The 14,062-nt window shown below is 38.0% G+C and overlaps 1 protein-coding gene across 1 annotated transcript in view; it reads left to right on the forward strand.

Annotated features, from left to right (window-relative positions):
- SPOCK3 (SPARC (osteonectin), cwcv and kazal like domains proteoglycan 3) overlaps positions 1-14,062 on the forward strand; it is a 237,746-nt gene that overhangs the window by 212,032 nt on the left and 11,652 nt on the right. The window contains exon 8 of the mRNA XM_045550706.1: positions 13,484-13,603. Within this exon, the coding sequence (XP_045406662.1) occupies positions 13,484-13,603 (120 nt within the window). The remainder of the gene's footprint in view (positions 1-13,483; positions 13,604-14,062) is intronic.

The raw sequence follows: 14,062 nt of genomic DNA on the forward strand, positions 1-14,062 counted from the left end.
AGGCAGTCAGTGTACCCTCCATTTCTCAGCGGCAGTGTTACGTCAGAGATTGTGCCTCCCTGTTAAAAGCGAGATCTGTTTCTCCTGGAGGATTCCAGCCTTTTTGGAAAAGCTTGAGTAAAATAAAAGATCAGTGGTCAAAAGAAATACTTGCTTTGTTGAACTATATCATTTGGAAGTTCAGGAGTAAGAGTCACTGTGTATGTGAGGTCTCATATTCCGTAGGCATTTTTGTTCTTAATGCATTGAAGTGAAAAACGAATCCATCCATATAAATGCTTATTCTGCACTTCCATGATGAAAAACAATCATTTTCCTACACCACCACAATGTCAAAGAGGAAGCTCTTTATCCTAGAAATATGATTAAACCCTATGAGAATAATAATCTGTGTGCCTTGGGAGATAAGTAATGTGATACTATTAGCGAACTCCTGGTGTAAAGCACTAAGTGGGAAAAATTGTTGCTTACGTAATGTGATAAGCTACACAATATTATCTAATTCCTATGTATTGCTGATAATAAATATTTTTCTTCTCTGGAAAGAGACAGACAAAAATGTATAAATCCAAGGTAAATTATGTTTAGAAAAAGATGTGATTTTCTAATTGAATACAAAGGAAATTTTGAAAAATTTGGCATCTAAAAATTAATTATTTACATATGAAACTCTTTATATAAAGAAATCATATATTATGTCACTAAATTTATAAACTGTGACTAATCACTCGGTATTTTTCAGTTTGTAAGATATTAAACAATATTCAGTCGAGTTCTACAGCATTTAGAATATATGTAAGGAAAAGACTATTGGACATATCAACCAATACATTTTGAAAGGCTGAAGATATTTTACTAAAACTAATTAAGCTTCTGATTATAAAAACCAAAATGAGGGGTAATAATTGGACTGTTGAGAATTATGCTGCTTATGTATTTTTCTAAAGTATTTTTTTTTAATAATAAAATTTCAGATTCAATGGTTTTGGGAAATTTAAACCTTACATTTATGGACTACCAAAAGTTTTTTTCTTAAAAGGAGAGAGATTCTGAAATAGATGTGTTTGGCATATGTTTCTCGTAATGGGGTCTTGAATCTATTCACAATCTGCCATAGTGTTTTTGGTTTTGTTTGTTTTTTTTCCATGAGAAGTGGAGTGTGCATAAGGGCCATTATTTTCACTGTCAGATTAGCAGCGTGCGTCAGCTGTGTAGTCCGTGGGGAACACGGCTGGTTCAACAAACTATAGATTTACTGCTAATCGGAGCAGGTAAGCGCCCAAGGGTCAAGCTGGTCAGAATGTATGGTCCTGTTTTTCTCATTTAAAATGGTGCTGTTTTAGCTGTTTTTGCTGTTATTTTCTTGAATATTGACATGAGCCTTGTATTTTTCCTCTGGGAAAGCCTAGTGGTAACCGAGGGCAGTTCTGTGTCACCCTAAACAAGGTAACCTGCTACTAGAGAGTCCAAGCACATGGCACAACATGAGTTGTCACTACATTTATTAATGCCATCAACAATTGTACTGACTGCTGTTGTTTTGGTGCCTGTCTCCAGCCGGGCAGGTACACACCTTTGCTCAGGTAAACACAGCAGATCTTAATCACCTCTTGTTAGCTCCTTCCAAAGGCAGGAGGTGGTCTTGGGAAGCTGGTAGCAATAAAATAATTTCTGGAAGATTCACTATTGAAGGCAACCTTCACTTAGACTCAGCCCGTGTGATCTGGTCCTGTCGGTTCTTAACAGCCCCTGAGACAACGCCGTTTGCAGGTGGACGAGAGCTGGCGAAGCCCCCGTGAAAGGGACAGCTGCGCACAGTCACGCAGACTCGGGCTCCTGCGCGGAGTCGCTCCCTGCGGTGCAGGCGCCGCCCGTTCTCGTGTCACCCGGGCCCTGTCACACCGTGTGACTCAGGGAAATGGTGAGACCGTGATTATGCCCTGGCTGCTCCCGTTGCTGTGAGCAATAGAGTGACCTTTGTCCTTGACCCTGAGTCTGGAGCCCCTGTCAATGTGCACAGAACCGCGGCAGGTGCCGTGTGAGCAGCTGCTCGTTGCAACCCCCGTGTTCTGGACCCCCGAGTTCTGGACCCCCCCCGTGTTCTGGACCCCCGTGTTCTGGACCCCCCCCCGTGTTCTGGACCCTCAAGTTCTGGACCCCCCCCCCGTGTTCTGGACCCCCGTGTTCTGGACCCCCGAGTTCTGGACCCCCGTGTCTGGACCCTACACTTCCGCCGCGAGGTGGGCAAGACTGAGGCGGGATCGGGGCGGGGCCGGGTCCCGCTCACACCCGGAGCCAGGTGTCGCTGCTCGTGGCGGCGCGCAGGGGTGACCGGGTGACCCGACCGTCCGTGGCTATCGGGGACCGTCCCCGTGGCCGCCTGAGCCCCGCACCCCCGCCCCGTCCCGCCGCCGTTGGAAAGTGTCTTCCGTGGGGTCCGTCCCTGGGGCCGGAGAGGCCGGGGACGCTGGGCGACCCTTGATGGCTTTTCCTTAGCTGCTTCCGTCTGTCGTTATTGCTGTGGTTTTCCTGGGTTTGGGCCGGGAGGAGACTGTGGACCACGCGCTTCCCGCACGTCCTGTCGGACCGCCTGGCGTTTCTGTGGCTTGAAATTCGTTACGCACCGGCCTGAGCACGCGGTGTTTGCGGTGGGCGCGGGGAAGCGCGCGTTTAAACCGCGGCCTTGCAGTGCACGCGGGGTGCCCTGGGCAAGTGGGATTGACGGCAGTGAAATTAATTAAAAATCCCCAGGGTCAACACGTACACACACCTGAGAGTCATTTTGGCATAAATTCACCATGAATAATAAAGCTCATAGCACCAATTATCCAGGATATGTAAAGAAATTAGAGACAGACCAGACGAACACCACATACTAAAAATCACCCACACGTTCACAGTTGAACACGTACACACACCTGAGAGTCATTTTGGCATAAATTCACCATGAATAATAAAGCTCATAGCACCAATTATCCAGGATATGTAAAGAAATTAGAGACAGACCAGACGAACACCACATACTAAAAATCACCCACACGTTCACAGTTGAAATAGCATCTATGAACAAAGCCAATTCATTTTTTTAAAGCTAAAAAAGAGATTGAAAGATAAAAATTCTTAGAAAAATGTGGGCTATTTATATGAAAATGACTTCAAATGACTTTGAAATGAATTGCTTTCATTTCCAAAGAAGAGAGAAAAGGAAAAGATGAGCTGCAATTAAAACGGATTATTTAAATTGATTTTCTAGATAATTACTTTAACTTAGAGGAATTATTCCATAGTTTCTACCAGATTATGCTGTTATTTTTTTAACACCTGTTATTGTAACTATGCATAATAGTAAGAACAACATGAAATGCAAAGCATTTAATATAAGATATGATACATTGTTAGGCAGTTTAGCTGGATGTGTGGATTTAGGTTAACATGTAAATACTCTGAGCCTCAGTTTACTCATCTTTAAAATGGGGAAAATGCCTTAGAGAGTTGATTGTATGGGATGATTATCTTAAAAGCCTATTATAAGACTTAACACATATTAAAAACTTAAAAATGTGCACAGCTTTTTAGAAGGTCATTTTTAAGGAAGATCAGAGAATTTATTTGGAAGTTAATAATCACAGAAAATAAATGCACAATTTTTCATTACTAATAAGGTCAGTATCTAAGCTACACTCCAACAGTATGGGAACAATTCCCAAATATGGAAAATGTTTGCCCTGACATGAGCTATAGCTTAGGAATTCTGAGGGGAAAAAATGCATAATGAAATTTTAGAAGTCTTTCCATACTCATTGTGGGAGCCACTTTTTGCCAATCTATATATATATGCAATTAAAATATATCCATATAATTATTTTTATTTTCCCTAATATAATTGATATATAATATGTAATATATCATAAAATATAACACATATAACTACATATATTACCTTAATTTATCCTAATGATATTTTTGAATATTCCTTCTTCTGATGATAATTCCTCATCGAAATGAATGATCATTTAAATGAATAAATAGTTGAGAATAAACTTCTAGTTGCCATGTACTATTATTAGAGTTTCTGTTTTTCAATTTGAAATAGATGGAACATTGATGTCCCTTCAGACACGTCCCTCAGAGCCCACCTTGTCCTTGGATCTCCACTCTCGGGCTGCCCGGCCCGTCTCGGGTTGGGGTCGAAGGTGTGGCCGGGGTGCCATGTGAGGGTGTGCTGGGGACGCCGCTGTCACCCTCCCCGGACACTGGTGGCTCGTTCTGTCTGTGCGCTCCCCCAGCCTTGGTCCTGCAGGCTGAGTAGTGGTCTTCCCAATTGTGATGAGACAATGAGATCAGATTTACTTGATGAAAATGTATTTTAATTTAAATGATTTGGGGGTTTATGACACATTAATCATGGGCAGAACGTGTGTATGGGACATTAATTTGAAGCAGTGAGAATAAGCAGTTGTGTTTCCCTGACATGATAACTATAGTGCTTATGTTAATTACCTCATGAAATGGGATCATTGGAATAGAAATTCATTACGCTACATTAAGGAGAGAGAAAATCAAAGTGCTGATATTTATTAATTTTAAAGTTTACTCTGCTCCCCCACACCCGCCAAGCCCACAGTGCCTTCCATAGCAGCCTGTGTCCAATGACTTAGAGCAAACATGATGTATTGTTACTCTATGTGCATTTGTGCTGGGCCATATGTGTGTATGTGTGAACTTTGACTATATCTATCCTTTTAATATTTTTAAATAATAAATTTAATTCATCTCAGTGAAGAATTATGATTCAGTATGAGAATATCCCCCAAACAAAAGTTCAGTATCATACTGTTAATATATTCTGAATATTTTAGTTGAACTAATAAAAATAGGAATGCACTATAAATAAAAACACTATTTCTAGAAATAGAACATTTCACCAAAATTCTCCAAGATCATTCAGTTGGAATCTCTTCCTGCATTTAAAGTGAAAACATTTAAAATGAATTTATCTGAGTGTGACAATTTCTACCAAGTGAGATCTCTAGTTATCTGCATACTTCTTTTAGGGAAAAATCACATGTACCACTTTTATTTTATGTTTCTGTGAATGAAATACACATATTAACTTTACGTATACTATAAGGCTGATTATTTTGAATTTAAATTTGATTTTAATAGTCTTTTTCAGAATATTGAAGACCTAGTTGAAAGTGAAGTGTATATTAAATGCTACATCTCGTACAATGGATCAAGGAAAATCAAACTCATGGAGACAGAGAACAGAGTGATGCTTCTCAGAGGCTGGGAGGGTAGTTGGGATGAGGGGTAAGAAGACGATGGTTAATGGGTACAAAAATACAGTTGGAAGGAATAAGAGCTAGTGTTTGGTAGCACAATAGGGTGACTATCGTTAATAGTAATTTGCTGTATGTCTCAAAATAACTTAAAGGTGGAACTGGAATGTTACTAACACAAAGAAGTGATAAATGCTAGGGTGATGTATACCCCAGTTACCCTGATTTGATCATTACACATTGTATGCCTATATCAAAATATTGCATGTACCCCCTAAATATATATATGCCTATTAGGTACCCATAATAATGCCCATCAATACATGAGTGGATTAGTAAAATGTGGTATATGTATACCATGGAGTATTACTCAGCTATACGAAATAACGGTGATATAGAATCTCTTTTGTTCTCCTGGAGAGAGTTGGAACCCATTCTATTAAGTGAAGTATCCCAAGAATGGAAAAATAAGCACCACATGTACTCACCAGCAAATTGGTTTCCCTGATCATCACCAAAAATAAAAAAAAAATTTTAAAGGTTAATCCACTTAGAATAACAATTCAGAGAAAATATGCATTTTTATAACTGATAAAGTTCAAGAATATTGCTCCGCATTAAAAGTCTTCATAACTTAGAATAATGATTAATAGAAGAAAACATTGCTTGGAACCCCTAATTAAGAAATTAACATTTCTAGATTTTTTAAATCATCCAATTAAATATTTTTAAAGGTATAAAACAAAATAGGCAAAACATGGATCTTTAAAGAGTTGATTATGGCTTACTAGCTTTGTGCATTCTGAAATAACTAAGAGTTAGATATTCTTGTATTCCACTCTAGGTGATCTTAATCTAAATGATACTAATAAAATAAAAGAATTTTCCTAAATTACTCTGTTTCCAAGTAATAATAAAAAAAGTTCAGAGATCCTTTGAGAACTGGTATGTTTTAAAAGTGAAATTTTTTGAAATATAATAAAATATACTTTTGAAAATTAACAAGGTAATTTTATTACTATGAATAAGGATAGTGTGTTGCAGATAATAGCAACCATTTTCCATCATTGCCCTGGGATGGGTGCTTCAAGGTCAACATCCTAATTATAGGGATGTATGCTTTACAACAAAACAATAAATAGTATGAAACATTAATAATCCAAACAATTGTATTTCTTATAACTTACTAAAATGTTATCACATACCTTATATAATATGCTCACGTATTTAACACATATAGGACACATAGTGTTTAAGGTTTTAAAAATAATATTTCACTTTATGAAAAATAATATTTTCATAAAAATACCATTTTCAATTTAATCGTTGTTTAACTTAGCTCATTAACGTGCAAAATAAAAGCATCACTTATAGGTAAATTGGCTAAGAAATAAACACTCTTCAAGGAGATGACCTTGTTAAAACAAAATTATTCACTTATGGCAAACTGTAAAAAAGAAGATATAAAACATGTAGCATGATGCATTGCTTGTAATCAAAAAGCTTAATTTATTACTGGGGTCATGACAAAGACTTGAATTATGTGAAGTATTTTGAGCCACTAATGGATATTTTCTAATTTGTGGATTTGAATTAAAAAGTGACATACATTTAAATGTTTCTATATTATTTTGTACATAATATTTGAATAGCAATAAAATGGTAATTAAGGAAAATATACCTATATTTTAACAATATAGAATAATTTAAGTATTGTTTTTCAACATAACTTTTAAATGATACCGCATTTCTACAACTCTCAATTATCTTTGAATCTAGGGTGTGGAGTAAAAACTCATTAACATTTTGTTGTGCTTTTCCAAAAACTGTAATTATATTCTAGCACGGTTTTAAATTAGACTTTTTACTATGTGTGGAAGAAAGTTAGCTGAACTACTGAAATGATATTTATTTTAAAAGATTTTCTGAGACATACTTAGGGTGTTTCATGAACTTGAAAACTCATCACCTTGTCTCTGACCAGTGTTGCTCTTGCAGAGCCGGTTTCTGATTATCTCAGATGATTGCCAAGTGTACCAACCCCTGAGCTTGCAGCTTCGTTGTTACCCCACAGTAATTCTCTTAATGGCTCCTACAATTGATTGTAATGGCAGGCAGGCCTCCTATCAGTATTACGCGAGAGCAGAAGCAGTTCTTGACAGGCTCCTGGATGGAATTCATCTGATTAAATATGCACTATCTGATTACCGTCTAACCTTCTGCAGCCTCTGCTGCCTGTCTTTGTCCACTAAAGATTACTCCACCCGTCCACCCGCTGCAGTAATAATCTGATGTGTCTGCATTGCTTTGCCCCGTCTATGAAATCAGACTGTTACTGTCGCTCTTTGTAGACACATGTGACCATAAAATTACCATCCAGTAGGAAAGAAAATCTACTAGAATGGAATGCTATGTTTGTAAACTATATGGATTATAAAACATATTTTCTAGATTTCTAAAATTTGCCAGTACAAAAGAAGAATCTCAAAGAAAAAAAAAAAAAAAGAAAGACAAAAAAAAAAGATGAGTATCGCTTCAGTTTCTCTTTGTTTAGCCATCCATCCATCCTCCAACCCAAGGTATCGTTTAAAGTATCATTTAAAATGCACACACACACGCATGCACACGTATCCATAAAATGTGTTTGCCTGGAAGAAAATGTCATTCTGTAGTAACAAATGAGGCAGATAAGGAGGGCTTGGTTAACAGGCACAAAATACACCTGAGTAGGAGGAATAAGCTCTGGCAGTCGGTAGCACAATAGGGTGACTATAGCTAACAATAATTTGTTATTTTAACTAACTAAAAGAGTGGAATTAAAATGTTCCTGACACAAAGAATTGACAAATGCTTAAAGTGACATACACCTTTGCCCCAATTATCCTAATTTTATCATTACATATTGTATATCTGTAAAATATCACATATACCCCATAAGTATGCACAACTATTATATATTCATAATAATTAAAAATTAAAATTTTAAATTTTGGAAAACAATATCCCCATCATAGATAAGCTGAAACTGGTAAGTGAGTCATAGTTCAATCAAATTCAAGATTGTGAAGAAATCTTTCTCTAATAAAGGTTGGTAGCCTTTATGAAAAATAAAATTTGATAATACTACATATCACTCTTAGATATGCATATTGATTGAAAGTATATTAAACATCTTGATAAATTATGCAGGAAAATTTATTTAACAGATTTTCGTGTCTGTGTTTTTAAACTTATTTTGCTCTGGGACCCTCCTTCGTGAAACAAAACGTAACTGCGGCCTCGCGATTCCCACGCTGTGTCTTGGGGACGCTGTGGTAGGGCCACTGCCACATCGCGAGTTTCCTTGCGCGGCAACGGCTAGAGACGGACGCGTCATTCCTAGGTGCAACGTCATCGCTTGAACTTGGGAACAAATGAGGAATGTATGTTCTGTTTGTCCGTCTCTTTATTCAATATGCGATTATGAGTGATAATTGTCAGGGAAATATAATGTTTGAGATTCAGAAACAAATGTACACAAAGATTTTGAAATCTATTTATATCTAAATATATTTATCTAAATATATATATCTAAATATATCTGAATGTATTTCAGATATATTTAAAATATATCTGAAAACATGCATTTGAAAGAAAGAGCTTTTACGTGCACGCTGTGAGTGTCGGGTGGTTAAGGACGTCCGTGCCCTGGTGATGACCCGCCAGCGGCTCAGTGCCTGCGTCCTCCGATGGTCCATCCCCATCGTATGCTGAAGTCCTGCCGCCAGTACCTCCAAAGGCGACCGTAGTGGGACACAGGGCCTTTAAAGAGGTGGGATGGTAAGATGAGGTCACATGGGTGGGCCCTAATCCCATCTGACTGGTGTCCGGATCAGAAGAGAAGTTTGCCACCTGCAAGCCAAGGACAGAAGCTGCAGAGGAAGCCACCCTGCGGGCACCCTGACCTTGGACTCCATCCTCCAAAATTGTGATAAAATAACTTCCCGTCCTTTAGTCCAGCCAGTCTGTGGGACGTTGCTATGGCAGCCCCAGAAAGTTAATCAGTATCTTTGGATACCATGGGCCAGCGGTGTCCCCAAACCCAGCAGAAGGTCACAGTGCCATGCTGCATTCACCCGTCTGCTGATAAAAGCGACCTTAATCCCCACTTCGTCCCGCAGGAGCTGCGAGTGAGCCCCCCTTCCTTTCAGTTTTATTGATGACTTAATGCTCTGCGGTTTCCTTGAGAATAGAGGGTAAAGACTAAAATTAGAGGAAGCTTGCGTCTCTGATCAGTGCTGCAGTGAACCTGCGTTCAGCGAAAGGATGGAAACAATCCTGTATACACTCAGACGAATTAGGTAAGTATGTTTCATTGCTCTTTCCAGAAATGCAAATTAGTAATAACTCCAGACATGGAATTTTAATAGCATTTAGGTTACGTTGTTATTAAATGCCATAGACGAGTCTAAGCTTTCAGTACCATGTTCCATCAGCGGAAAAGATCAGCACATATTTGAAGGCCCAAATACATTGATTCAGATGTTTTAGTTTAAAAAGTGTTGGCACAGCCTAATATTCATTCTCGTCCTATCCTCAGGACAGAAATGGATATATCTGTGTTTTGCAGGACATTAAATATCCCCAAAAAGTTTGTCATCTTTAAGATGTTTTCCTAGAATGCCACTTTGTCGCTTGGTCCTGTCCCTGGTTGCTCCTGCTTTTCTGAGGGACCTTTTTATAACCCAGAATGCCGCTGGCTGTCAGAGTGTAATGAATCATGTTACTGCTGCCCAAACGCCTGCTCAGAGACTCAGCCATGCCACGTGTTCTGTCTAACATCTGCATAAAACGCCCCCGGTACAGAGCACCCCCATCCTTAGGCTGATCCTCAAAAGGCAAATTATTTATGAATGACAAAGTTTGAAATGTACTTGTGAACATCAATATTCTTTAATGGCTATAGAAATTGTAGCTCATGTTTTAATAAAACCGTGTAATTTATAGCATGCTGAGGACTCATGCTTTCACTTTCATAATTTATCACTTAAAATTTTTAGTGTAACTTTAATATAGAGCACACTCAGACTGAACTAAGCCTAGGTAAGGAATAATTCTCTAAGATATATGTGTGTGTGTGTATGTGTGTGTATTTTATTTGTCAGAGAGGATTTGGAGAGCAGCTTACCTGATTTTGCACTTTTGTGCAGAAGAAACATGACTATTGTATTATAAAAGGGTCTACTCCAAATCTATCTGTCTCGCTGTAACAATGCCTGGAGGAATTTTTAAAGAAAAAAAGTTTAAAATAGCTCCAACCTTCTCCGGAACGAGACTTATGTGCATTTTACTCTGTAATAAAACAGTTATGTGTGTGTAAGTTTGTGTACACACAAACATATGTGTGTGCAAGTGTGTACATATGCATTCACATACACCTTCTGTTTTAAATTTCCAGTTCATCTTCATTTGCCAGGCAAAGCTTCTAGAAGAGCACTATCATCTGAATGTTTGTGCCCCGCCCTCCAAATTTAAGTATGATTCAGTGCATCTTAGTCCATTTGAGCTGCTGTTCCAGAATCCCACAGCCTGGGTGGCTTATAGAAAACAAAAATTCATTTCTCACGGTTCTGGAGAACGGAAGTCCTGGACCAAGGCGGCAGCAGCAGAGTCCGTGACTGATGCAGGCCGCGTCCCGGTGCGTGGGTGGCCTTCCTCGTGTGTGTCCTGCCAGGGGAAGAGGAACGCAAGCTCACTGCCACCACTTCTGAGGGCACTAAACCTGCTCGTGAAGCTTCTGCCCTCAAGACTAACCACCTCTCAAAGTCCTCACCTCCTAATACCCTCCCACTGGGATTAGGTTTTAACATGTGAATTTGGGGGGGACACAAACATTCAGTTAGGGTGGTGTGAGTGAACCAGGGGCATTTAACAGTTTTTTGTAATAAGCAGAATATTTGGTACCGGTTAAAATATACGAACTTATGTAAATACTTGAGACTTGAAAAAAATGTCCACTTTAAGATACACAATGAAAAGAAAAATGAAGAGTCAAAATTAATGAACACAATTTAATAATTATAAAATGTATCAACTTTATTAATTTTTAAATTTTATGTTTATCAGATTTAATTAATTTCAGGAAGGATATGGTTTAAAGTTTCTGATTTGACCAGAATCCCTGGTTTGGATACTGATTTCAGATAAATCATTGTCAATTTTAAATTAATGAGTTAATTGTTGGCAAAAGAAAGTTAACTTGAAAAATTATAAAAATGTCTTTAAAAGTTTTATGTAAAAATATTGTTTTTAATAAACACTGCAGGTTGGGACCTCCAAAACTAGATGCTCTGGGCTTACAGAAGCCCCTGAATTGTTCCTGGCATCTCTCTGTCAATTCTAACTCTGTGTGAGGCTCTCTGAGTAATAAACGTTAAGAATTTGGGATGTGGATACACAGTACTCTTGTGTAGATATATTGCTGATGTGCTGCTTTGCTTGTAGGAAAAGATTCACTTTAATATAACAGAACACGTTCTGAATTAGGGGTATCAGGTTTGCTGCCACAGCCCTGTGACTTGGGCAACAGAACAAATATCTAAACTAATAAGTGTCATCAAAGAAGCTGATCCTCGAGCTTTTGATTTAACGAATACGGTCAATAAGTGTTAATTGTCCTCCTTCAGGTCTCATTCCCATAGCATGCATGATGGACAGCTATGTTGCTAACACACTTGCTATTTAAACAGTGATGAGTGAATAACACAGCACAATTGAACTGTGTACATGTTGTACACCTGCACGGTGACTCTGAAGAAAGAGAATTGCTGGGTCAAGGGTTGGATGCGTTTGTAATTATTTCTCTAAAGAAATTTCAAATTTTTATTTTTGAATATTAATACAGCTATATAGCACACAATTTAAAAGGAAAAAGAGGTGACTGGTAAAAGTGAGATTCCCTCACACCACTTCCCGCCATTCATCGAGCTCCCTAACCAAAGATCGTTTTGTTATGTTCATGTACATCCTTCTCGAGACATGTGATGCACATAAACATGGATGTGTATGTGCATGTATGTAGAACAATCCCTCTTCCTCAAGTAGGTTTTCAGTTTTCTTTGGCACATCCTGTGAAGGGCCACTGGGGCCCCACTCCAAGGTGCTGATATATGAGACACATTGTAACCTGTGTGCTGTGTATTAGATATAACATTGTATCATTGCATAAATTATTACTTTTAACAAGATGAGCCAGAAGAGTATTAGTATGGCATGATTGTCAGCTGAGGAAATTGCACATTTGCAATATGCACAGGAAATAGGTCTGCAGTAAAAATATCCTCTAAACAATGTGAATAAATGATTTTTTGTATTTTCAAAACATTTTCACAGCAGATTACTGAAATCGAATGCCATATTTTAACATTAGTGACTCACACATAATGCATTCTGCTACTGTTTATTGTATAGACTATTTTAAAGAATATAATAATTGGTAAATAATATTTTTTTAAACAGGAAGTTAATAGTTCAAAATGTCAAAGTTTCCTAATATTTCACTTTTTACAACAGAAACATGATATTTTCTTAAATATGTTACATATTTTAAATAATTTTAATAATATTATTTTCTTAAATATTTTACAGTCTTTCCTAATGACAAATAATACAGCCCTTCCTTTTCTGTGCTTAACAAATATGTAGGATAAAACTAAATAAAGAGCAACAGTGTGTATTTATGCATGTGCCTTCCTGTACGTGTTGAGAGTGTACTGTTGAGGGATTCTCGATCACTGCATACTATGATAGGTATGGCCAACAGCAGATCTATACTATTCATTTTGGATTTTTAACCCTTTATCTTCTCAGATGTCCCACTATCTTACCATGGCAAAGGTGTTGATCACATAAATATCCTGCCCCAATGTGTGTGACGTTAACAATAAGAATCCGCAACCACGTGTCATATTCTCCTGCAGAGTGGAAGTGGAGTTCTGCATTTCCCTTTATTAAACAGAATGCAATCACCGTATTAATCTTGCTATCTTCGAAGCAAGTATTTATTTTTAGTTTTGAAAAAGCTGTGACACAAGTAGCCATTATATTACATTTTTTAGTTTAAGTTGTTGTTACTTTTCAGTTCATTGGAATAATCTGAGAAATAGCTCTAGTGCAGTGCTAAGTTATTATTCAAGATCTGTGTGTTTTCTCTTCGTCTTTAGCGTGCAGTGACCTGGAGTTCCGGGAAGTGGCAAACAGGCTGCGGGACTGGTTCAAGGCCCTTCATGAAAGTGGAAGCCAAAGCAAGAAGGCAAAAGCATTACTGTGGCCGGAGAGAAGCAGTAAGACTTCTAAATTTGATAGTTAATGTTGTCTTTGATATGAGGTTTTATTCCCAATGGGCTATTTAGAGCAGAACACGCGATTCAATGTTTATCCACTATGGAGATGTGGAACAAAAATCACACACCTGCACTATTTGTCATGGAAATAAAGCATTTGGACCAACTGTGATGGTCAAAAAAGAAATGTCATCTCAGAGAGTATTTTGCCTGCAGCAGAACAGAAAGAATAGGAATATTTTTCAGTGTTCCATCAAAGTGGCAAACAGTAGAATATACAGGAAATAAAGGAAAGAACTTTGGAATACTTAGATTTTTAGAGAACACAGTGGGACTCCCCCAAATTGTAGCTTTTTAGAGACTGCTTTGCTGAAGTCTCAAATTTGACCCTGTGTGAACTAGACCAAGGAAACAAAACACAGAAGAAAAAATAAGATCCATGTGATTATTACAGAATTT

Source organism: Lemur catta, chromosome 5, assembly GCF_020740605.2.
Source record: "Lemur catta isolate mLemCat1 chromosome 5, mLemCat1.pri, whole genome shotgun sequence".
Lineage (NCBI taxonomy): Eukaryota > Metazoa > Chordata > Mammalia > Primates > Lemuridae > Lemur > Lemur catta.